The sequence below is a fragment of the Neovison vison genome, chromosome 11, assembly GCF_020171115.1.
Source record: "Neovison vison isolate M4711 chromosome 11, ASM_NN_V1, whole genome shotgun sequence".
Taxonomy (NCBI): domain Eukaryota; kingdom Metazoa; phylum Chordata; class Mammalia; order Carnivora; family Mustelidae; genus Neogale; species Neogale vison.
In genome coordinates this window covers 178,092,545-178,117,148 of record NC_058101.1, presented here as the reverse complement: position 1 = coordinate 178,117,148, position 24,604 = coordinate 178,092,545, and the positions used below count along the sequence as shown (strand labels likewise).

Sequence of the window (24,604 nt, the reverse complement as noted above, 5' to 3'; positions counted from 1 at the left end):
GAGAGCACAAGCAGGAGCAGCAGCAAAGGCAGAGGGAGAAGCAGGCTCTCCACTGAGCAAGAAGCCCAATGAGGGGCTCTATCCCAGGACCGTGGATCATGACCTCAGTCGAAGACAGAAGCTTAACCAACTAAGCCACCCAGGTGTCCAGAACCTTCATTCTTTTTTAAAGGCTGAGTTATGTTCGTTGCATATATATACACACCACATCTTCTTTATCCAGTCATCTGTTGGTGGACACTTGGGCTGCTTCCATATCATGGCTATTGCAAATAATGCTTCAATAAACATAGAGGTGCTGTATCTTTTCAAATTAGTGTTTTCCTTTTCTCTGGGTAAATTCCCAGTAGTGGAATTACTGGATCATAAGGTATTTCTACTTTTAATTTTTTGAGAAAACCGCATACTGCATTTGCATTCCTACAAGCAGTGCAAGAGGGTTCCCTTCTCACTGCAACTTGGCCAGCACCTGGTATGTCTTGTCTTTTTGAGGCTAGCCATTCTGACAGGTGTGAGGTGTTATCACATTGTGTGTGTGTGTGTGTGTGTGTGTGTGTGTGCACCTTCCTTGATCTGCCATTTACTGCTTGCAACAATCCTAGAAGGGTCGTACTTTTATTACCCCCATTCTACAGATGAAGAAACTGAGGCCTAGACAGATAAATCATTTTGCAAGGTCATACAGTTAATAAGAGGCACAGGGTGGGGTGAAAGGGCAGGATTTGAACCCAGGCAGTCTGACAATGGAGTATCTTCACTCAACCACTTAAAAGAAATCCCAGGGTTATCTGCTTGATAATGCTATGTATTGTCAGAAAAATCACAGGAGCCTTAAGAAAGGGATTTTCAGAAATGCTAGATCATCTACTGAAGTTCCTCCTCAGCCTCTAGGCAACACCACAGTTGAACAACCCAGGCCTGGCAGAAAGCTTCCTGGGAACTGAATCCCACAACTTCTACTCATAGTTCATTCCAAAGTTTAACAGTCAGGAAATTCTTAAATTACAACTAACTCAAATCCTTTATGCTGCAGGCTAAGCCCCATTCCTTGGGTTGATAAACCCCAATATTTCCATTTCTCTGACTCATTCACTCGACTACGAAACTTATTAAGCATGCCCAGCTGAATTACATACTGAACACGGAGACAAAAAGCTCTTAGGTATTGACAGGATCAATCCGAAGACTGGCTAGCTGGAAGGAAGGGGGATTTGTAGAGACAGGGTGGGGAGACAAGAGCCCTCATTGACAGAGATGGGCACACAGAGCCCAGGCAGCCCACCTGTAGCCTTAACCATACAACGCTGAACATCCCAACACAGACTCACCCAGAACAAACCCAGGGTGAGTTCCAAGCAGAGATGCCTGGAAAACCTACGGCTTTCATTTCCCTGTGTCCTGAATCTGTCCACCACCACCATCTTGCCATCTTTGTGTAAAAGCTTTTCATTTACTGAGCACTGCAATTAAGTGGACTCTTCCTCTGCTGCAAACAAAATAACTTCAGTGGCTGAATTAGAAATGTCCCAATGTGATGCTGCTGAACCGCCAAGGCAGCGGACGACGGGATGCCCTTAGACTAGCACACAGGAGAGCGGGATCTGGATCCCGCTCCCGGAGCCACTGCGCCTTCAGTCCGCATTTACTGAGCACCTACGTACGGGAAGTGCAGACGCAGTCCCCGCCCTCAAGGAAACCTACAGTCCAGCCTGGGGGAGACCGCACGCAACAGCCAGCCCTGTGGACTGCGGACCGGTGTTACAAAGGCAGTTAAGCTCCAGATGTTAAGGAAGCGTCGAGGGGACTGTCATCCACCGCGACCCTTGCATCTCACTGAGCTCAAGATTCTGTTCACTAAAAAGGGGATAATAATTCCTTCTTAAGCTGCTGAATGGTGCTCTGGGGGTCTCAAACACCAAGACTCCTGGAAAAGTATAAAGGGCAATTCAAAATAAGTACTGTGTGTGATGAACGGCGCACTGGGGCTAATCCACGCACGAAAAGATGTGCTCCGTTCAGCGGCGCCATAGGCAAGCGCGAGCAGAGGGCAACAGCGGGTGCTACTCGGCGGGTACCTGCTCCGAAAAACAACACACTTGACCCAATGAGGGGGAGGGAACCCAGAGCAAATTCCAAAGTTAGAACCTCGGAAGGAAACCCCCTCCGGCACTCAGCACCCTTGGCCACGAGCGTTCTTCCCCCGCGTCACTCTCCAAGCACTCAGCACGGCTCCCCAACCTGGAAACCCTAAACCGAGGTCTTCACGGGCCGGACCGAGGCGCTGGCGCCCTCTGGCGGCCAAGCGCGGACTCCGACAGCTCGGAGGGCAGGGGGTGGGGCTGACGACCTAAGGAAGGTGCGTTCTTCTCGCGTGAACTAATGGCGTCATCAAAGCGACGGGCCCGGAAGGAAGTAGCGTGTGGAGGGCGTGGCGGTTTCTACGGTTGCACGGGGGTTCGGAAGAGTACGGAGCGCCTGGAGGGACAGCTTGGTACGCGGCCCCCGCCCCTTAGTGTGCGCACTGGGCCTAGTTGCGGCTCCCGGCCGAAGCTCATCAGCCGTTCTCCGCGGCCCCAGCTCCCGCAGCCTCTCTCCCTCAGGAGCGAGAAAGCAACCCCTTTCTGTTCCGTCCCTTCCCCGCGAGCCCCAGGGCGCTAGGGACGCGCGACCCTCTCTCCGAAGAGGGCAGGGAAGGGGCGCGGGTTGAGGGCGGGGTGGGGGGGGGCGTTTGCAGAAAGGACGCAGCTGCAGATCGGTAGCTGGAGTCCGCCACGGTAAAATAAGCGCCTCATAGACGTCTGAGCCCGAGCTATGTTAGCCCCGGGAGGCAGAATCCACGCCCTGCGCGGGTGGGCCCAGGCACGCCAGACTGTGAACTTTGCTGTCAACCATCGTTTTTCCAGAGCCTTCGTTGTTTAGGAAATGAGTCTCTAGATGCCAGCTCTTTCTTATCCTGGTGCTTGAACGCAGTTGGTCCCAGGATCCTAGTCAGCCCACCCTGGAGAACCCTCTTTCTCCTCTAACCATGGGCTTGGGGGACCTGTCAGGTGCAAAGTGCCAGGCAGGTGTGTGGGAGGCTGTATTCAGAGCCCTCCCCGGTTTGGATCCAAAGGAATAATTGGGAAGGTGGACGAAAGGCCAGAGAATCCCATCATGTGAACTCTGCTCACATGCTGACTCTGTCGCTCCAGCATCTGAAAGGAGTAAATAATGGTTTCCTTTGAAATGGCAGGCAATTAGGACTGGGAGGCTCTGACCAGAATTACATAGCCACAACTGCCTGTCATTTGACATCCTCTGTAATTTGGGCAACATACTGCAGCTGCCTCTCTTCCCTTTTACTAGCATGAGTGACTCCAGTGACAGCACATTCGTGTTCACAGGAAGAGAAGGCTGTGTTCTGAACGCTGCCCAACTGGCACTGGTTCTCTCTTGGGGCCCCGCTGTATCTGGAGCCACTGCCTCCTGGGGGAGGTAGGGAATATGATCCCACAGCTGGGGGAGGAGTGGGAATGTTGCCTGAGAACAGGATGAAGAGAGTTGGACATCTAGCCTTGGTACAACAGGCTAGCCATAGTACATCTAGCCATAGTACAACAGGCTGGGCCTGAGCCACTTCAGGGAGCTCAGCTTAGTGGGGTGCTCTCCCCGTTGTAACTTCTCTCCTACGTGTTGGACCACACACGTTTTCCTGCGTCTTTTTCCCTAGGATACAGGTTCGCTGATGGCTCAGTTGGGAGCAGTTGTGGCTGTGGCTACCAGTTTCTTTTGTGCATCTCTCTTCTCAGCTGTGCACAAGATAGAAGAGGGACATATTGGGGTGTATTACAGGTAAGGAAGAGACAGAAGCTTGCAGCTCCCTGTTAAATGTCTCTTTCCTCGTCACTGTCTAGCAGATTCTGTTGATTATCTGTGTCTGTTGAGTAAAGGAGTCTTTTTAGATGGAGCTGTGGTGTCAGTGACCATGAAAGGGACATACACACACACTCTTATATGCATATATAAATGTGACTATAAAGCTTAATTGTCTTAAGTTGATGCCATGGGTGGTGGACAATAAATGTGTCTAGAGATTTAGAGACAAAATCTAAAGGAAACCAGTGCTTGCAGATCCTCTCTGAAACATTGTTTTCTCCTACATCCCTCCCCGGAATCTTAGTGCCACAAGGTTACCTCCCATGAGTACCAGTTCTTGATGGAAACTTGAGGAGCTAGCCTGCTCTGCTCGTTTATACCCACTCTTGAAAATTACCATTTCAGGAAAAAGGAATCCTTCAGACTGATCTATATCAATCAAGGCAAGCCCAAGAGTAGTGATTCTTACAAGAAAAAGGAGCCCGTTGCATCTCTGTTGCTGGGTTTTTTTCTTTGTTTGTTTTTGGGGGGAAATGCAAAGCAAAGAAACACTTAGAAATCTTGGGTTGCTTTCCTCTCAGTAACCTCCGTGACTCAAGTTTTTTGCTTTTCGCTGTTATGAACCCCTTATATGTGCCCAAGATACCTATTCCTGGACTATCAATAGCAATTTCTAAAAGTTTCATTGGGCTCCGTTCTCCCCTTTTATTTCTCCCCACCTGCTGCTCATTTGTGCCAAAAAAAGGCTTTTAATTTTGTTACCCTTTACATATAACTTGGTTCTGAGGGTCACCCTACTGCCCAAAAAAGGTATGCAGATGATTTTTAAAGCATTCTTAAAATTACTCTTTTGGTTGTTCGTGTCCCTTGACTCCGGTATTAGTGCAGTTAGTCGGTAAATGTATTACCGGACTTAACTGCCCCCCAAGGATTGCCACAAACTCAACGGGTATGACCAAGTAAAATAGCCTTCCCCTTCTGTTAAGGATTGCCAGGGATCCTGCTGTCTTCATTCCACTTGGCCCATATGCCTATTTTTCCTGCCTCGAAAGCATGAATAATGGTTTTATGTTTTACCATCAGGCTTCCTAGAATGTTAGGGTTGAGCTGAGAGGAAGAGGTCTACGGACATGGCTCAGGCACATGTCATTCTGTATGAGATGTTTATGGGGGCATAGAGAAGGTGGGTGCAAATAGTAATTGCTGTCATTGCTAGCTCTTGCTAAACCTCCTCTCTCTCCTCTGCAGAGGCGGAGCCCTTCTGACTTCAACCAGCGGCCCGGGTTTCCATCTCATGCTTCCTTTCATCACATCGTATAAGTCGGTGCAGGTGAACTGGGCTTGTGGGGCATGTTTGGCCTCTGCAGGTTTGGGGTGTTGGCAAACAAATGATTTGGAATTATTTCCCCATTAGATGAGTAAATGCCTCTTCAAGGAATGTATATATGTAATGTATCGTATCTTTAGAAAGAATGAGACCCCATGAACCGCATACTCTGGAACTTTATTTGATTGTTGAAATGGCTGAATGGGGTCATTGCCTTGACCCATTGGCCCCAGCTGGGAATTATTTCTTCATGTCAAGGTAGAGCCAGAGAAGAATGTGCTGAAGATAAAGAAGGAAAAGTAGGATGTGTGGGTCTGTGTGTTTTTAGTCACAGGTTACCTAGATAAATGGGAATAAAACATGGTAATTTTGCTGGTTCTTATTTGAACTTCATAGATGTGAACATAATTTGAGGGGTGGGGGGAGAGGAAAGTTGGACTTGGTGAAGTGGGATGACATCTAAAGGAAGACTAGGATTAATTATAACAGATAGAAGGCCTGGCTCAGATAGACTGGCCGTCTTTGAAGTATGTCCAGCTAAGAGGGATAAGAAGATGTAGAGGATGATTTTTGAACCGACTCAGGAAAATATCCTGGGACATCAGCATTCTCCCTGTTCATTTCTTCTGCCATCTCCGGTGCTCGATGGTTTTCAGAGCACATTTGTGCCCAGGATCTTGGGAGTCTCACAGTAGTGCTGAGAAGGGGCTGAGCCAGGTTAAATACAGAATCCTCTAGTTTCAAAACTAGTGAAAGGAGGACAGTAGAGATAAAGACGATCTTAGAACTCCTAATCCAAGTTCTTTTTTTCTTTTTTTTAACTAAACCATTATTACACAGCTAGTGCATATGGTGATTCACTTACAGTGAAGCTGGGGTAGGTACCTTTGTTCCTGAGTCAGACACCCTGTGTAACTAAAGAAGATTAGACAGAGTATTCTTGTTTAACAAGGCCAAAGGTCAACCCAGATAACCTCAAGGACCAGGCGATTGGGATTCCAAAACTAAGTTACTTTACTCCTCATGGCCCATTTTACAGCCATTTTATGTCTTCTCTGTTTCTAGACCACACTGCAGACAGATGAGGTGAAGAATGTGCCTTGCGGGACTAGGTAAGCTGCGTGGGGTGAATGGGGTAAGCCTATGTCGGCGGAAGGACTGGCTGTTAGCTCTCACTGTTAGAGACAGTGAAAGGAGAAGCATTCCTTCTCGGTGGTCTTACCAAATTCCCTGCCTCCTTGCTCCCTTGGTTCCGATTTGATGAGGACATGCGGTGCCATAGGAAAAATCACAGAAGGTAGGCAGGTTCAGGAGGACCTTGAATTCTGTGCTGAGTGTGGGCTTTTTCCGTTATAAGTGAAGATCCACTAAAAGCTCTTAGCAGATAAATGACTTGATAGCTGGGGAATGTTGTAAAGGTAAGGGCTGACCTCAGGGTCTAGATATCCAAACAGAACAACACTCCAGTGGTCTGGATGACAAGTAAAGAAGGTCCAAATTGGAATAGAATCACAAACCACCACCACAAGGAAACATTCAGGCAAATCCAGAATTAGGGCATCTCACGGGACAGCTGACCTGGTGGCATCACAGGGAGGAGCTTTGGGTTGGAAAGCAGACCTAAAAGACATAAACAAAGGCATGGTGAGCCTTAATTAGAACTTGGTTCAAAAATACCATCTATGAAAGACAGGGACTGGATGAGTCAGCTCGGGCAGCCATAAGAGAGGGCCACAGACTGAACGGAAACAGAGTCCAAGGTGCCAGCAGGCTTTGTCTCTGGTGAAGCCTCTTTTCCTCGCTTGCAGATGGTGACTTTGCAGTGTCCTCACGTGGCCTTTCCTGGGTGCACGCAGGCAGAAAATTTCTGGTGTCTGCCTCTTTTCCTTTACCAGTCCAATCGGGTTGGGGACCTACCTCTATGACTTCATGGAGTCTTAATTACCACCTTATGGCCCTGTTTCACTCAATACAGTGACAGGGGGCTTTTAAGAGTTTCGGCAAATGGACTTTTGGAGGGCACACAATTCAGTCCTTAACAGGAACAACAGGAAACTGGAATAAGGATCTGGTATTAGAGGTCGTTGAGAAATTATTGTTAATTTTCTTAGATTTGGGACATAGAAGGATGTCATTATACCTCAGTGCATGTTGCTCACTGACATGTTAAGGGAGAAAGAGTATCATGACGGCAACTCACTTTGAAATGTTCAGCATAAAAAGCAGAGCAATCTGTAAGGTAAAATGTTAGCAATTGCTAAATGTAGGTGTTCATGTATGCATGTGAGTTATATTGTTCTTTCAGCGTTTCTGTATGCTCAAAATTATTTATTATGAATATGTGTCAGGAGAGGGAAGTGCTGAACCAAAGTGATGGTCAAGTCCAAGGGAGAAACAGTGACCATAAGAGTCCCACGGTAGCCTTCTAAATGCTGAGAAATCCTTCACTTTTCTTTTCCCATTAATGGATTGCTTTAATCAAAGGGCATTGCAGATTCAGCAGATACGAACTGTCCTCTTCCTAGTGGCACCCAGAAGTTTCACTTTTCTCCTTATGGAGATACTCTGAGGAGGTGTGGTTTCTCAGGAGATGGTGTTCTTGCTCTAAGCTTGGAAGATTCCTACTTGGAGATCTCATGCCTTCTGGCCTCCCATGAACTCCTCTGCTCCTTTTCTGCCAGGTCACACACTTGATGCCATCACCTAGAGACGGCACTCTGTTCCAGAGCCTACTGGTGACTTCTTTCTTCCTTCTTCCCCCAACAGTGGTGGTGTGATGATCTACTTTGACCGAATTGAAGTGGTGAACTTCTTGGTCCCAAATGCAGGTACGTTTTTCCATTTGACCTTCACCACCGACTTGCTTTGCCCAGCATGTCCCCCCGTCTGCACCGCCACCCCGCGTCGGTCTCAGCACCTCAGGCGGGGAGAGCCGCTGTGTCTGAGAAAGGAGTCCTGCCTTTTCTGACTGCAGTCCTGCCTTCCCTCCCAGTGTATGACATCGTGAAGAACTACACTGCTGACTACGACAAGGCTCTCATCTTCAATAAGATCCACCATGAGCTGAACCAGTTCTGCAGTGTGCACACCCTGCAGGAGGTCTACATAGAGCTCTTCGGTAAGAAAGCCTCTGCTGGCCGTAGCATGCCTCCACCGCTGTACCCCCCACCGCCTACTTCTGAGCTATCATAGGGGAGGATGGGTTCCCAGGGATAGGAAGTGTCAAAGAAGCCAGTGCCCGGGAACTGGTCCCAAGCAGAACTTCTAGAAAATGTTGATGACAGTGGCAGAAGGTCATGAAAGCCGGTGAGCCTTGCGCACAGGCGTATGTGGACTAGAGGACTCCTGGCCCGAATCAGAGGACTGGAAGGCAGAGCATTCCGACTATCCCTAAAACAGCCTTCTGTAATGAAGACAGAGTCCATTCTAGAAGAACCTTAGAGATTATCCACCCCAAAACCCTCATTTTCAGGTGAGGGGACTAAGGCCCAAAGAGAAAGTTTTAGAACTATTTCTTAGCAGAGCTTAGGCTAGACCCTCCCTCTCCTGTGAGTGCTTCTCTGTCCACCACACTGAAAGAAGGGCCTCCAGGAGAGGTGAGGAGGACAGTAGGGTTCACATTTAATTCTAGAAGCGGGACCAGGACCATAGCTGCTTAAAGTTCCTAGTTTCTTTAAGCCTGCATGCATAGAGATGAATAGGAAAACCCTTAAAAGAATCCACATGCTTAAGTACACACTTTTTGACCTTTTTTACCAGTCAAAATAAATATAGCCTGACTTCAGCAACAAGAGAAAGAAACAGTTCAGTAATTGTTCGAGCTCTTTTGTGGTTAAGTGTTCTCTTGAAGCTTGCTGCCAGAAGTTTTCTAGTGGCCAGTGCTGAGAGTAAATGATAGTACAACTATTCCTGATACTAGGACTGGACAATGTCTCTTCCCAGCAATCTTCATTAAAAAGGACCCTGATAGAATGTTTCGCAGAGTAGATAGGAGCAGGGAGGGACCCCTGGTGCTGCCCGTGAGCTCAGTGAGGGAGCCCCTTGCACACATTTCTGATTCGGGACATCTTCAGAATCACTTCTAATTTCTTGCAATAGAAAATAAATCTAAATTCACTTTACAGGGTTTGAATTCAGTATGCTTTAAAGAAAAATTCTGTGAATTTGCTATTACTAGTTTTTTGGGTTTTGTTTTTAACTTCAAACTAAGAGCACTTTATAAAATAACATTAGTTTTCTCAGGGTGCCCGGGTGGCTCAGTCATTAAGTGTCTGCCTTTGGCTCAGGTCATGATCCCAGGGTCCCGGGATTGTTCCCCACATTGGGCTCCCTGCTCGGCGGAAAGCCCTTTTTCTCCCTCTCCCACAACCTCCTGCTTGTGTTCTTTCACTGTGTCTGTCTCTGTCAAGTAAAGAAATAAAATCTTAAAAAAAAAAAAAAAAAGTATTTATTTTCTCTCTAGCCCTGGTTTTAGAACTTGTGCCATTAAAAGAACACTTTAAAGCATTTGAAACAACAAGAGACAAAGGACTGTAACTTCCATGAAGAGAAAATGAAAATATGAAATTGTTTTGCAATAGAAAACTTCTTACTGTCTGGGCACCTGGTAGGCTCAGTCGGTGAAGCACACAACTCTTGATCTCAGGATCGTGGGTTCAAGCCCCACACTGGATGTAGAGATTACTTAAAAATGAAATCTTTAAAAAAGAAAAGAAAAAAAAAAGGAAACTTCATATTGCCCAAGAGATAAACTTAGTAGCTTAGTGAAACTTCTTGTACAGTGAAGCTGGGAAAATGTAATTGCTTTGAAATTTTCTTTCTTTTTAAAGTTACATCTTCCGAGCAAAAACACTGCCTTGCTTAGAACCTATTTGTGTCTGTAAAGGAGGAATTCATGTCTCTACTCCCATTCCTAGAACGTGGAAGGTTTTCCACTAGCTGTGTCTGTCCTCTCAGGACTCATGGCCCTGACTTCCCTCCCACATGACTGTGTAATTCTCATCCCTGCTTATGCTGATGCCTCCTCTATGCCTGTCTTATAAAAACACTACATAGATCTCATTCAGCAATGACCCCTGGCAATCTCTTTGTGTAATGTAACCTAATCTGCATTTATTTGCATGACTATATTGTATAAACAACTTATTACCGATACTACTTTTATAATAAACCACCTGACAAAATACTTCTCTTTTTTTTTTTTAAGATTTTATTTATTTATTTGACAGAGATCACAAGTAGGCAGAGAGGCAGACAGAGGGGGTGGGGGAAGCAGGCTCCCTGCTGAGCAGAGAGCCCGATGCAGGACTCCATCCCAGGACCCTGAGATCATGACCTAAGCTGAAGGCAGATGATTAATCCACTGAGCCACCCAGGTGCCCTGTGGCAAAATATTTCTTCCAGATTTTCCTGGAAAGTTATGAGCCCAGGACCACGGTTGTCTGCTTTAAGTCAGATATAATTTGGTTTAATAAATGACATTATTATTTATTATTAACTTAGGGAGGGCACAGAACATCTCAAAGTTTGGTTGGTATTCTATTAAGAAAGAAAATATGAAATGTGATGTTTATCCATGGCTGTCAAGTTGTTAAACACATATCAGGTCTGAGGTGCTGCCTTCTGGGGCATTTCTCCCTCATACTAAGAGGCTTGTGGGAGCATATCCAGTGTGTGGAAACATTAAAATCTCTTGCTTACCGATTAGACAGTTGAAGATAGTGTTGTTTTAAAGCATAAAACAGCCCTAAAAATTAAAGCGTAGTAATTAAACAAATGTATTATTTTGGCTCCTAACTAGCATGAATACATTACTGAACTGTGGGCCTCAGTCTGGTCTGGGCATCTGTTAAAGGCAGGGAGTTCCACTTGCCATTCCTCAGAGGCCCCTGTTTTTTGGGCACTGGTGACCAAAAACGGCCACTTAAAGTGGGTGGCATCTGACAGGGAGGTGATTCAATTCGGATGCCCTAACCTGGTTCTGTGGAGTCTTCTCAGCACCGTCCAAGGTCTTACCGAGGACCTCCTGGGCAGGGCTCAGGAAGAGAAGGCCCAGCCAGAGAGGGCAGCTGTGGGGGCTATAGGATCCCAGCCACAAAGAGGGGGGTCGGGAGGGGTTGTCAGAGCTCTTCCTACACTTGCCTATGAAACAGCTCCCATGTGAATTCCACACAGAGCAATCAGGGCCAAAGCAAACGACTATCAAAAGACTCGGGCTCGTTTCCAGAACCATAAATTTTCATTTTCCCCACTGTGTTCTTTGATGGAGTTCTTAATGGAAATAGTCTTCCTTGGGGCTTTCGTTGACGTCAGAGTCTATTTTTCTTTTAGAAACTTCTCAAATGACTGGATTTCAATGGCTTGGCTCCCTTCGAAATACCTAGCATAGCCACTCCACCTTCCTTCCTCTTGAAAACAGACTGCCTGGCTTCTCTTTAGCTGCTATTGTCTAGGAAAAGGTTGCCGCCTGACTCAAGAAATGTACAAGACTTGTTTGTCCTTTTTCTTATTAAAGCTCAGTTTCCTTTTGGGCAAGGTTGCTATTTTCTTTTTTTAAGTTTTTTTTTTAATTTATTTGACAGATCACAAGTAGGCAGAGCAGCAGGCAGAGAGGGGGAGGAGAAGCAGGCTCCCCGCTTGATCCCAGGACCCTGAGATCATGACCTGAGCCGAAGGCAGAGGCCTAACCCACTGAGCCACGCAGGTGCCCCTAGGTTGCTATTTTCTACAGCCTGGGTGATTTTATGTGGAGGCCACAGGAAAAGGATGCTCTCACATCCAACTTGCATAGAGTGGCTGCAGAGGCATGTTGCTTTGAAAGATGTGCCAAGGATCTTCAGATTTCTGGGCTCTGATAAGCCCTCTGCCTTGGAAAGCCCTTTGGCCTGTAGGGTGCATTCTTGAGCTGGTGGTATAGTTTGTCCTCTACCCCTGTGCTTTCCTCCACCCTGCCCAGAGTGTAACAACAACTCTTGCCGTCTTTCTTGATTCCAGATCAGATTGACGAAAACCTCAAGCTGGCTTTACAACAGGACCTGACCTCCATGGCCCCTGGGCTTGTCATCCAAGTAAGCATGGCCACAATGGGAGCCGGCTCTGCTGAAGGGGCATCCCCCCCTTCCAGAGGATGTCCTTTTTGTGCAGGAAGATGAAGGGCCAGTGGGCAGTGCTTCTGTCCCTCACCACCCTCACCTTCCTGTGCTGTTTTCCTCCTCCAGGCTGTGCGGGTGACCAAGCCCAATATCCCTGAGGCGATCCGCAGAAACTACGAGTTGATGTGAGTATTTCTGCTGCCCGAGCTACACCCACCACTCTCCCCCGCCCCACCCCCACCTCATCCCATCCCAAAGTTAACTGAAGCCATGCCAGGAGCTCATTGCCCTTCTTGAGTATTCGTTCCAGCCCATCGCTCTCTGAGATGGAGCAGGTGCGTCTGGACAGTCACCTGGGCTCCGTAGCTGTGGTGGAGAGCCACAGGAGAAGCCCTTCCCACCAGTGCTGCTTTTTACAGGGCCAGGGGGCATTGTTTGTGCTTCCTGGATCATATCAAAGACGATAGGAGCGAAAGGTGTTTAAGTGGGCAGGCAGGTGCATTTTACCAAAGTAAATTATACTTTATTTCCCACAAATGAGTTATTTTGGAAGTGAGAGAGAGCCGTGGTACTGTCTGCAACAGACCTGCTTTTCCCTGGGACATTCAACAGCCTTCCAGGAGAGAGGATGAACTCACAGTTTGCCTCTCCTCAGCGGAAGTCTGGCTTCTCTGGGAGACAGTGAAGTTCCTCAGTAGCTTCTTCTATGGTGGCCTCACAGCTTTTTTTTTCCCCCATCAGGGAAAGTGAGAAGACGAAGCTTCTCATTGCAGCACAGAAACAGAAGGTGGTGGAGAAGGAAGCTGAGACGGAGCGGAAGAAGGCCCTCATCGGTCTGAATGTGGTTCTGCGATCCCCTCACATGGCAAAGGGGGCCAGAGGGGGTGGTGGGAAGCTGAGAGGTAGCCTCGGGCACTGTTAGGTCACACAGCCCTCCAAACCCTTGCTGGGGTGCAGGAGTGGCATTCGTACTCCCAGAAGCAGAGTGGCAGTCGTCAGATCACAGCTAGGGGCAGTGCATTTTGAGTCTCTCCTTACGTTTGAAATGAAAAGAACCTTTTTCTTAATGCATTAACGGATAATAAGAATGGCGGATAACCTGTCGAGCAGGTATATGGGTCATGTACTTTTCTAAGCACTTACATGTGCTCACATGTACTCCTCACAACCACCAGGTGACATAAGTTCTATCGTTAACCTCATTTTCCCGAATCAAAGACTAGAGGGTTTAAACAATGTGCCCAGGGTCGTATGGCGAGTAACTGGTGGAAATGGGATTCAACCCCAGGGACTCTGTCCAGAACCTGGTTCGTAACCACTACACTGGATTATCAACAATGACAAACTGCTTCCCAAAGTGAAGTGGTAGGGAGAAACTGTTTGGAGAGTTATCTTACTCCTTAGCCTATTTGTTCAGGAGAAATACCCTTGTGACAGGAGAGGTGAGAGCCTGCTCCTCGCTTCTGTCACGGGGCCCAGGTCTCTCCGTTTACTGTCTTGTGCCGATGTCGTGGTACCGCCCTCACTGGTACAGCCCACCTGTGGCCCTCGCCGGGCTCTCCTTCTGAGCTAACCCACCGGCCTGCATCAGAGACTCGGGAAGGGTCAAACAGTCCAGCTTTTGAAATACCAGAGCTCTGAGCCTTTTCTCAACTTTCTTACTGTAGAGGCAGAAAAAGTGGCTCAGGTCGCAGAAATCACCTATGGGCAGAAGGTGATGGAGAAGGAGACGGAGAAGAAGATTTCAGAAATTGAAGGTGAGCACAGGTGAATTGAACGCCCAAGGTTTCCTCGGGCCCCACCTTGTGACAAGGGATGAGACAGTCATTTCCTTTGTACTTTCATCTTTGTTCTAAGATGTGATGATTTCTTTGGAAAATCACTTTTTCTCAGTGCTTTGAGTCGACTTTGGGGGAGATACGGGCCAGGCTGGCATCAGTTTTCCACTTCAGAGAGCGTTCGCTCACTCAGCAGACGTCCACTGCGTGCAGCTAGGCGCGCTCATGTGATGCCTAAGGAAAAAGGAAATTACTGAAGGTCCTGCTGTCTGGCAAGGGTCTCAGAGCCTAGGAAGTGAGCAAAGAGGTGAGGCCAGAACAGCAGCTCTTCCCTGTGCCTTCCCTAGCCCCCGTGCACGTCAGCAAACACCACAGCTACGGCCTCGAAGTCTGCTCTTGGCACCCCCTGTCGTGGATACCAAGGCAGCTGTGAAAGGGACACCTTTTCAGCACCAATAGCACTGGAGCTGGAGAAGGTTTTCTCTGCTGGCTTTTCTGAACTCTGTTCACCTTCAGTTCCCTGCCCCTAAGCCCTCAGCTGGTTCCCACCACCTACCCTTTCCTTCACGTGGTGCCTTAAATCAAGCAAATTCTAGGACAAGGGCACCTGGGTGGCTCAGTGGGTTAAGCCGCTGCCTTCGGCTCAGGTCATGATCTCAGGGTCCTGGGATCGAGTCCCGCATCGGGCTCTCTGCTCAGCAGGGAGCCTGCTTCCCCCTCTCTCTCTGCCTGTCTCTCCATCTACTTGTGATTTCTCTCTGTCAAATAAATACATAAAATCTTAAAAAAAAAAAAAAAAAACTTAAAAAAAAAAAAATTCTAGGACAAAAATGGGCCCTCGATGCCCAGCTTCCAAGTCCTGTGCCCACTTGGACTCACTGTGGGACCTGTCAGGCTTTGAGTAGGCCCGGTGAGGAGCCAGCTAGGATTTTACAGGTTAGTGGCTCCTCATTAGGGAGCTCTTGGCAAAACAAGACATTCTTATTTCTTGTAAAAACATGTCATCAGGTGCTAAGGCCACTTGATGGCCACCTGCAGCCAGCACCCGTGCCAGACTCCACCCTCCTTCCGCCCCGGGGTCTCGCTGGGGGTGGGCAGGAAGAACCCACCCGCGGACTGGCTGTCCTTCCCAGGCTTTTGGCTACAGATATCGCTTACGGGAGGCTGGCCTCATTCCCAGGGCAAGGGAGTAAGCAAAAATTTTGTATCAGCTCGACAGAAAGCGCGTCTCATCGGATTGAGGAAAAGTGTCGTGCGCGCAGTGGAGCTTGAAATAGGACTTCGTCCAAACAGGTGTTGGTCTGGACCGCGGTGTATAGTGGCCTTATTTAGAGTTATGCCAGCTTCCTCACTGTTAACAAGGACCTTTTTGAAATGAGCAATGGAAATAAAAAGGGCAACGAAGTTGGAGAGGCTTTCTTTAGGAGGGGTCACCTCCAGCTGGGCTCCTGGGGCTTTTGCTGAGCCCCGCAAGAGGGATGATCTGGAGAGCTCTGAGGCTCGAGGTGGGGGCAGGCCCCATGCGGCTTCCATGCAGAGGAGCAGCAAGAGGAGTCAGTGCAGGGAAACAGAAGCATCACTGGGCTGCAGTGCTCCTCCAGAGCCTGCTGTCAGAGAGGTTGCTGGGCACAGCAGCGGCCTTGTTCATCTTTAGTCCCAACCGCAGGGGGATGCCATCCAGGCACCTCCTCATCGTGGTTGAAAATCAACCACGACTTGTGAAGTAGGGAAAAACACCTCTTTCCATATTTTGCAGCAGAGGAAACCAAAGCATAGAGGCAAAAGAGCAGTCTTCCCGAGGTCACGGAGGCAGATGGGGGAAGGGCCCAGGGCCCAGTGTTCTGGTGGCCTCTGCCCTGCACTCACTGCCCTGTTGCCCACAGATGCTGCGTTCCTGGCCCGGGAGAAGGCGAAGGCCGATGCGGAGTGCTACACCGCTATGAAGCTGGCCGAAGCCAACAAGGTAAAACCCTGGGCCACCTGGGGAGGGGATGGTCTATTTGGCCTTGCACTAATGTTGTTTGAGAGCTCCGGATGTCGGATGGCTGCCACCGGCAAAGGCCCGCCTGGCCAGAAGGGATGGCTGCTGTGCTGTGGGGCATGGGGGCTGCCCATCCCCTGAGCCGAGCTTCCGCAGAAGCTGTATCATCGTGTGAAACAGAAACTCCTCAGACTGGCAGCTCTGACTGCGCAGATCCATTAGTGCCCCATCACTTGGAGAGCCGTGAGGCCTGGAAGAGTCGAGGGGGCGCACTGCTTGGACAGAGACCCTCTGTGAAGGGGGCCCCCCAGAGCTGTCCCGGATCGGGCTCCACCTGGGCTCTGCTTTGTTTCTTCCAGCTGAAGCTGACACCGGAGTACCTGCAGCTGATGAAGTACAGAGCCATCGCTTCCAACAGCAAGATTTACTTCGGCAAAGACATCCCGAACATGTTCGTGGACTCTGCAGGCGGTCTGGGCAAGCAGTTCGAGGGGCTGGCTGACAAGCTGAGTTTCGATGATGAGCCCTTGGACGTAGACCCGGAGGAGAATTGAAAGTTTTTTGTATACAACCTCGGATGACACTTACAAGAGATCTTTATTTTTGAATGATGAACCGGGATGCTCCTCCCTCCCACACTACCTGCTTTGACTCTCTTCCACATTCTGTGGAGCAAAAAGAAGAAATGGATTTAAATCTATTCCCCTTCCTGGGAAGGGAGGGCTGGGATTGATGATTTGGGGTCTTATTCAGGTAAGAGGGTCATGTGACTTCTGTTAAGATGGGCAAACCGTGGGTTTGACCTTTGCCCTCCAGACACTCATTTTAACCCCTTGACGCTGGCGTAAGGAGGGATTTGATCATTACAGAGGGGGAGAGATAGAGGGTGTTGCCTCCAGGTGATTTGCTTTCCCCCATTTGGGGAAAGGCAGTCCAATTTTCTCACCTCTGCCTCCAAGGATGCCTGTGGGGAAGGCTCAGCCGCTGAGTAGCTGTGTGCTTGTGAGTCGGCCCTGAGCTGGGGGGCAGCAGCACATGGGAGTTGTTTTGGCAGCGCGCGCTCTCGAGCCCTCACAAGGAAGGACTGGTGCTAGGTTTTGCAAGCTTCTGTCTCCTACCCTCTTCACCCCAGGGCTTAAAAAGCAGCGATTTCTGACTATATTCCAGAGGCCAGGTTTGGGCATCACCCACAATTCTTCTTAAAACTCTTCACCTGTTCTGTGATTTTTTTTTCCCCCTCTCGAATCTCTTCGTTGATTCCACTCAGCATTAGGAAGATAGGAACAAACAACCCAAGTGTCTTACTAGCTGCTCAAGGGGGTCGCTCTGTCTCTCAGCCAGCGTGGTACCTGCTTGGCAAAGTGCATGTGTTCCTTGAGGCCTAGCATCTTTCTCACCGTGGAGGTTCTCTGTCCAAGAGCGCCTCTGGGGGCGGAGGAAAGACACCCGAAGGATCTCCTGGTCTTACAGCCTACAGGCAGTCAGTCTGACGGAGTGATAAAAAGGGAGCCCGCTAGTAGCATGTGTTTTGAAGTCTAGGGCGCCAGCAGCCACACAGGGGTCAGACCGAATGTCCTACCACCAGAGACAGTTGTGGGGTACACGTCACGGGCTCATGCCCAGGTCCCTGGCTTGGAAGGGCTGCATCAAAATCTGTTCGAATGGTTTGGGGTAGTTTTTTGTTGGTTGGGTTTTGTTTTGTTTTGTTTTTCCCCATTTCTAGTTAGGAAAATTTTGTGTCATTCTGGAAGATTTGGGATGGAGAAGACCAACCCTGAAAGGAAGGTTTTCTTATATCCTGAAATCAGGGGGAGGAGGTGGGTTCCAGCTTATGTAGGCCGTGAGCTGTGTACCAGACTGTGAGGTTAACTCCCCTTTCACTTGCAGGCATGTTGGTCTTCTCCATGACAAACTCCGGCTTAGGGTCTGGCCTTGTTATTAGCTGCCCTCCCCACCACCACTACCAAAGAAACTACCACGGTACCCCTTTTCCCTCAGTGAAACTATGAACCATACCTTCTGGCACAGATGCCCACCTCATTTTTGGTCCCGTGCCCAGACTTCTGCTTTATTGGATGGCCCCAGAATTCAGGCCAGCTTGCTCCCAGGTAGCACCAGGCTTGTGGAGAGTTTGGAGAGCATTCAGCCTGCTTAGGTAGAAACAACATGTTAACTCCTCTTAATTCAAGCATTGCCCTTACCTGCTCCCACTTCTGGGACTTAAGAATTCTCACACCAGTGGTCCTGGTCATACTTCGTGCAAGCAGCCCACTGTTCCTAGCAATGATGGATTTTTATGTGCTCGAAAGTGCTTGCAGAAGACCGTCTCCCAAGGCCAACATAGGTATCCATTATTAAGATCTTCTCACTCTCCTCCCATTTCGATGCCATTAATCCCTTGTTGGGAGCAACATGACACATGACATCTAGTATCCCCATACATATTTTTCCGCTTCCTTTACTCCGAGATTTGCTGCCTAGGCCTCAGAAAACACTACTTCAATAGAACAAAAAGCAAGGATCTCTCCACCTCAATAGCACGTTTGCTCAGGTTCTTCTCTTGAAAGCCCAATACTAACATCCTGTGACAGCTTGTCCCTTGCACTTGATAAACTTTAACCACAAAAGAGCCTCGAAGTCAAATCCTGCTGCCCCTGCCTCCCTCAATGCTAATGTTGCTTCCTCTCTGAACAAAAAATAGAAATGTCATAGTGCCCCTCCGTTTAAATTCCGCGGTTAGCTGCACCTGCCTGAATAGTAAAATCATGGAAGTCAGCAGTTTACTCAGCAAGGGACGACTAACCAATCTGTGTGATTCTGTGTCTTCAGCACTCACTAGAAAATCTGATCTTAAAACATTGGAATCCTAAACATGTAAAATGTGACAGCCTACACATTTGTAGGCAGTAAAGTCATGGCTGCTATTTGTAAATGGAACTTCTATCAAAATACGTAACTGTTTATAAAATTCAGTTTTTGTAGGATTTTTCCAAGGAAAAGGCACCTTGGTTGAATGTTTCTCATTAAACTTTACAGAAGTGGTTCCTATTCGTACTGTTTTTAATCACTTTTTTAATATAAGGACAGAATATTTGCAAGGAAGCCAAAGTTTGTTAATAGTTTTTATAAGACTAAAATAAAATAAATTTGAATGGATCTGTGGTCATATTAACCTGAAGGAGGAAAAATATAATTGAAAGAATTTTGGCAATATATTGACTCAAAAAAAAAAAAAAGTTGTTTTCTAAATGATCTGTTGTAATTTCTTTGGGTCCATATATCTTTCAGCACTGTTGGCTTTGCCATTTACAGAGAGTAAGTAGTGAAAGTAAGGTCGTCGTCTTACTGACTTCGCATTTTAAGTTTGATTGAAGATAAACTTCAATCCTCAGTGGAGAATAAACCTGTATGTTGACTAGTGGCTGCTCTGTGTCTGTGAACTTAACGGGCTCCTTCATTAGTTCTACTCGGTAGGGTCCGAGCCACTCGTCTATTGCTTCCTTAGAAAGGAAGTAATAGTCAATCAGCTTGTGTTTGTATTTGAATTTCTTTTTATTTCTGCTTTTGTGTAAGGTGGTGACTGAACAATCAAAAGTAATTCTACTTTCAAAGAGCCCCAGCGGTTTAATGACCCCCTCTGTAAATGAGAAATGATTCTTGTTATATTAATCACTCTATAAATAATGTGCTGGATTAATTACCTTGGGTTGATAGCTGGAGGTATTGTTTTAGACAACACTAAAGGTGTGAATTTATATCTGTTTTATTTTCAGTCTTGATAAATAAAATCATTCTTCTTTGTATTTACTTTTTTATTAAAGTGAAATTTAGCTATAGCTAATATTAGGATAGGTGATACAAAGAAATAAAACATCCCTCCCTAGTGCGTGGAGTGCAAGATCACCCTAAAAATATATTCAGATGAATACCCCCATTATTAATGTAGAAACAATAAACAACTAATTTGTAAACATGGCATGATTCTTGGTAGGTGCTATGGAAATTGATCATTTTAAAGAATCCATTCACGGCTGCAATTCTGGCCCCAAGGGTAGAGATCATTTCAGTTGACCCAGAACTCATTTTGATACCAATTCAGTCAGAAAGTCCCAGTCTCTACTCTGGAAAGTTGCCCAGCCTAAAGCTGCCAAGTAAAATACACGATGCTTGGTCCAATTTGAATTTTGTATAAGCAACTAATAACTTTTAGTATGTCTCAAGTATAGCAGGAGACATAGTGAAAAATTATTTATATGACATGCACATTTAACTGAATAGCCTGTATTTTTATTTGCCAAAAGTGGCAACCCAAGCCCAGGCTTTCTTGGGTTTTTAATGGTGCTCTCAGACTTTCTCTGTTGGTGTGCAAGCCACTACATACACAATATGAACTTCCAGTTGAATAGGTAAGTTAAGAATATAGTCCCCGGGGTTTGACTGTCGTGATTCAGGTCCCTGCTCGACCACTTCCTATGTGTATGGTATTAAATAATTTTTTTTTCTTTTTAAAGATTCTGTTTATTTATTTGACAGAGACAACGAGAGAGGAAACACAAGCAGGGGGAGTGGGAGAAGGAGAAGCAGGCCTCCTGCCGAACAGGGAGCCTGACGCAGGGCTCGATCCCAGGACCCTGGAATCATGACCTGAGCTGAAAGCAGACACCCAATGACTGAGCCACCCAGGCACCCCTTAAAATAAATTCTTTACCCTCTCTGAAAATCACTTTCTTCATCTATAAAATGGGTTGAGTGGATTAAATGAAATTCTGTGTGTGAAGGGGTTAGCACTGGGTCTGCCATGTATGACGTTTTCAGTCATCTGGGAAAACAGGCTAGAGAGCACACAAATATTCAGTGGGTATCACTAAGTGGAAAATCGAACAAATGGGATAACAGAGTAAGATTACAGGTTGCATAGCGCAGAGAGGAAAAAGGGAACGATATTGGAATGCAGCAAACAGTACTGAGAATACGTATCTACAAAAATGTCCCATGTACAAATGAAGCAGGTTTGGCCCTCTTGAGAGGAATTCCCAGTTTGGGAAAAAAAGACTTTAAGAGGAGGCTAGCAAAACAAAATGTTAAAACCAAAATTTAAAGGGGCGCCTGGGTGGCTCAGTGGGTTAAGCCGCTGCCTTCAGCTCGGGTCATGATCACAGGGTCCTGGGATTGAGTCCCGAGTCGGGCTCTCTGCTCAGCGGGGAGCCTGCTTCCCTCTCTCGAGATCTCTGCCTGCCTCTCCGTTTACTTGTGATTTCTCTCTGTCAGGTAAATAAATAAAATCTTGAAAAAGAAAAACCAAAATTTAAAAAGTACAAAAAAGAAAAAGAAGCCAGGGGTGCCTAGGTGGTTCAGTTGGTTAAATGTCTATCTTTGACTTAGGTCATGATCCCAGGGTCACCCTTGAATGAGTCCGGCATCAGGCTTCCTGCTCAGTGGGGATTCTGCTTCTCCCTTCCCCTCTGCTTCCCGTGCCCCCAGCTCATGCTGTCTGTCTCTCTCTTGCTCACTCTCTCTCTCTCTCTCAAAAAATAAAGTTTTTTTAAAAAAATAAAAAAAAATAAAACCCATAAGTTGACCCCATAAAAGGTGGAAGGGGAATTTAATGACTTCACTTTATAAAAGTTGCACAAGGGTTGGCTAGGTATTCTCTAGCTCCTCTGAGACCAGTGAAGAGGAAATTAGCTTGCACAGTAGAGTATTTTAAAAGATTTCACTTAAGGTAAGATTAGCTAAAATTTGAAATCAGGAGAAGTAGTCATGTGCAAATAGAAAGTAAATGAAGGGGCACATGGGTGGCTCAGTCGTTACATGTCTGCCTTCGGCTCAGGTCATGATCCCAGGGTCTTGGGATCGAGCCCCACATCAAGCCCCGTATCATGCTCCCTGCTTGGCCAGAAGCCTGCTTCTCCCTCTCCCACTCGCCCTGCTTGTGTTTCCTCTCTTGCTGTGTCTCTCTCTGTTAAATAAATAAAATCTTAAAAAAGGAAAAAGAAACCCAGGAATTGATAGGAATAATATTTTCTTCTCAGACGGTCTTCTTGGGGAGGGTCTGTGCTGTTTGGGATGGTTTCAATGTCATTCTTTCTATATGAAAGATCAAATGTTCTCTAAAGGTTCTCCCCAGGTCTGTGGTTCTAGAATCTATATTCACATTTCAAAAGCCAAATGTGACAGTATGTTTGCTGAGGGATTGTTGTCAGGGCTCCTCTACCTCAATTCATTTGAATTAGGACATGGGCACTATTTCTCCATCTCTCTTTAGAGCCAAGTAACCAGGCAACTGTAATTTTCTATTATTTTATCTTTTTTTTATCTCCCAAAAGAATCACAGTAAGCTCAGAAGGAAGCATGAACATTTTTCTCATAATTCAGGGCCTCAGACAACAGAAGAGCATATTTTAAATACTTGATGACATTGATGGTGAATAACTGTACTAGATTTTATAAAATTATTTATAAAATCTGTTCCTCTGGGTATTTGGCTTTTTTTTTTTTTTAGATTTTATTTATTTATTTGACAGAGAGAGATCACAAGTAGGCAGAGAGGCAGAGAGAGAGGAAGGGAAGCAGGCCCCCTGCTGAGCGGAGAACCCGATATAGGACTCGATCCCAGGACCCTGAAATCATGACCTGAGCCGAAGGCAGCAGCTTAACCCATTGAGCCACCCAGGCGCCGGTATTTGGCTTTTTAATCTTTCTCTCTTCCTCTTTGTCCCTGCAAACTGTGGGGAGCAATTTAAAGACAGTTACAGGTGATGAAGTGATTGTGGACCTCTATTTTTCAAGGATTAGGGAAGAATGAGGTGTTAAATGAGATGGTTGATGTCCCAGGAAGTGGAAGAGAATAAACTGAAAACGAAAATAAGAAGAAAAAAGTGGAATAAAATTCATTCAAAAGCATAGCTGAGAAGTAAAGACATTGAAAAATGTGAAATGATGAGACCGGGGTCACCCTGATCTTTTTGTCTTTACTTCCATTTTCATAAGGTTATAGAATGTTAGAGGTGAAAAGCATCTTAGAAATGAATCCACAGTAAAGCCTGTCTTACGCATCCTGGTCTCCCCCCAAGTTATCTTTACAGAGAAATGCCCCTATGGATATTTACTGAATAGGTAAGGTGGGGGGGAACTACCACCTGTTGAACATTTAAACTTGCTTTGGCAAAGCACTCTGCTAACTTTCTTACAAATATTTTCTCCATTAATCCCCATTGCACCTCTGAAGGAGATATTGACTCCATTTTATAGATGAAAAGTTGAGAGCTTCAGTAACTTATCCAAGATCACAGTTTGGTGAGGAAACCAAGATTGAATGTGCATCAGCCCTATGCCACCACAACCCAATCTTGGCACCACTGTCCTTATTAACTTGAAATCTTAAGTCACTCTTCTGATGCCTTTTTGGGAGGCACGCACAGGTACAATATGGGGAATGGGGATGGGGGAGATTGACCTTAAAATTCAAAGAATACACCTGACCTAGTAAATGAAATCTACTAAATGAGGACTCCTGCTTGTTGTCATAATAACCTATCCCCTGGATTGTATGTACATCCATTAAATCTGATGAAGTAGTTATGGTTTTTTAAATGTTTTCCCTGAGCACCTGTGCAGTTCAGTCAGTTAAGTGTCTGACTCTTGATTCTGGCTCAGGTCATGATTGCAGGGTGGTGGGAGGCAGCCCTGAGCCAGTCTCTGCTGGGTGTGGAGCCTGCTTAAAGATTCTCTCTCTCCCTCTCCCTCTCTCTCTGCCCCTCCCTGCTTGCATGCTCCCTCTCTAAAAATAAATGTGTGTTTGAAGTACCCTATCACTTTGAGTATGTCATGTTCACCCAATCCTTCCTCTATACATTTCTTCATCAGGGTCCTGGTTACTGTAAACCCCTTTGTTCCTCCAGGCACTGACTGCTGCCTAGCACCTTCAACTCGCTATCTCTACAGCAAACTATTCACACCATGAAAGGCTGTTCTAATCATGTTTTAATTGTCGTCATTTAGTCAGGAGTAGAAATTATCAAGTCCAGAGCCATTTTATTTGAACACAATTACTACTAATGTCTTTGGCAACCCTAATTTACAGAGAAGAGAAACTTCCCAAAAAGTAGTCCTTGATGGCAAGTACCCTAGGTTCTGTCCGAAGTGATTTTCCCAGAGCACAACATAAGAGATTTTATCTGAGTTCCTGGGTTCTGAGAAGATGGTAAGAGAAGAAACAATATTGCCCTTTACTTCCTGAAGATTCAAAGTAAGCCCAGTGGCCCCAAGACAACCCGAGGAACAAACTTCGGCCTTTTCTCCAACATAATAACATCCCACTTCATTAAGTTGAAAGGCTTGAAAATCTTTCAACTGTACAGCCAAACCCGCTTTCCTTTACACAACTGATCTCTTTCTACCTACCCACAGCACCGACTATTTCGCCATCTATCAAACTTTGTATTTTACTGTGTTAGCCTTTATATTGCTTGGCTCCTTCTCGCAGAGCTGGACACAGAGGATACTCAAGAATTGGACTGAATGTGTGTAGAGGTCATGCTAGACCGTCTAAAGCGGCCTGAGCCCTTCTCCG

The 24,604-nt window shown here is 46.6% G+C and overlaps 1 protein-coding gene across 3 annotated transcripts; it reads left to right on the top strand.

Moving 5' to 3' along the window:
• The first annotated feature begins 2,399 nt into the window (after positions 1-2,399).
• ERLIN2 (ER lipid raft associated 2) lies at positions 2,400-19,835 on the top strand. Of its 3 annotated transcripts, none has more exons than XM_044225397.1 (13): positions 2,414-2,491; positions 3,346-3,474; positions 3,710-3,831; positions 5,104-5,185; positions 6,248-6,294; positions 7,949-8,010; positions 8,175-8,300; positions 12,176-12,249; positions 12,400-12,458; positions 13,015-13,106; positions 13,941-14,030; positions 15,935-16,014; positions 16,392-19,835. In XM_044225397.1, exons 3-13 carry the CDS (start codon positions 3,725-3,727, stop codon positions 16,584-16,586), a joined length of 1,014 nt encoding a protein of 337 aa, XP_044081332.1. In that variant the 5' UTR covers positions 2,414-2,491; positions 3,346-3,474; positions 3,710-3,724; the 3' UTR covers positions 16,587-19,835. The 3 variants fall into 3 exon arrangements, with proteins under 3 accessions (XP_044081330.1, XP_044081332.1, XP_044081331.1); XM_044225396.1 differs by lacking the exon at positions 2,414-2,491 and adding an exon at positions 2,722-2,774; XM_044225395.1 differs by lacking the exon at positions 3,346-3,474 and having other exon boundaries at positions 2,400-2,491.
• Positions 19,836-24,604: the final 4,769 nt, after the last annotated feature.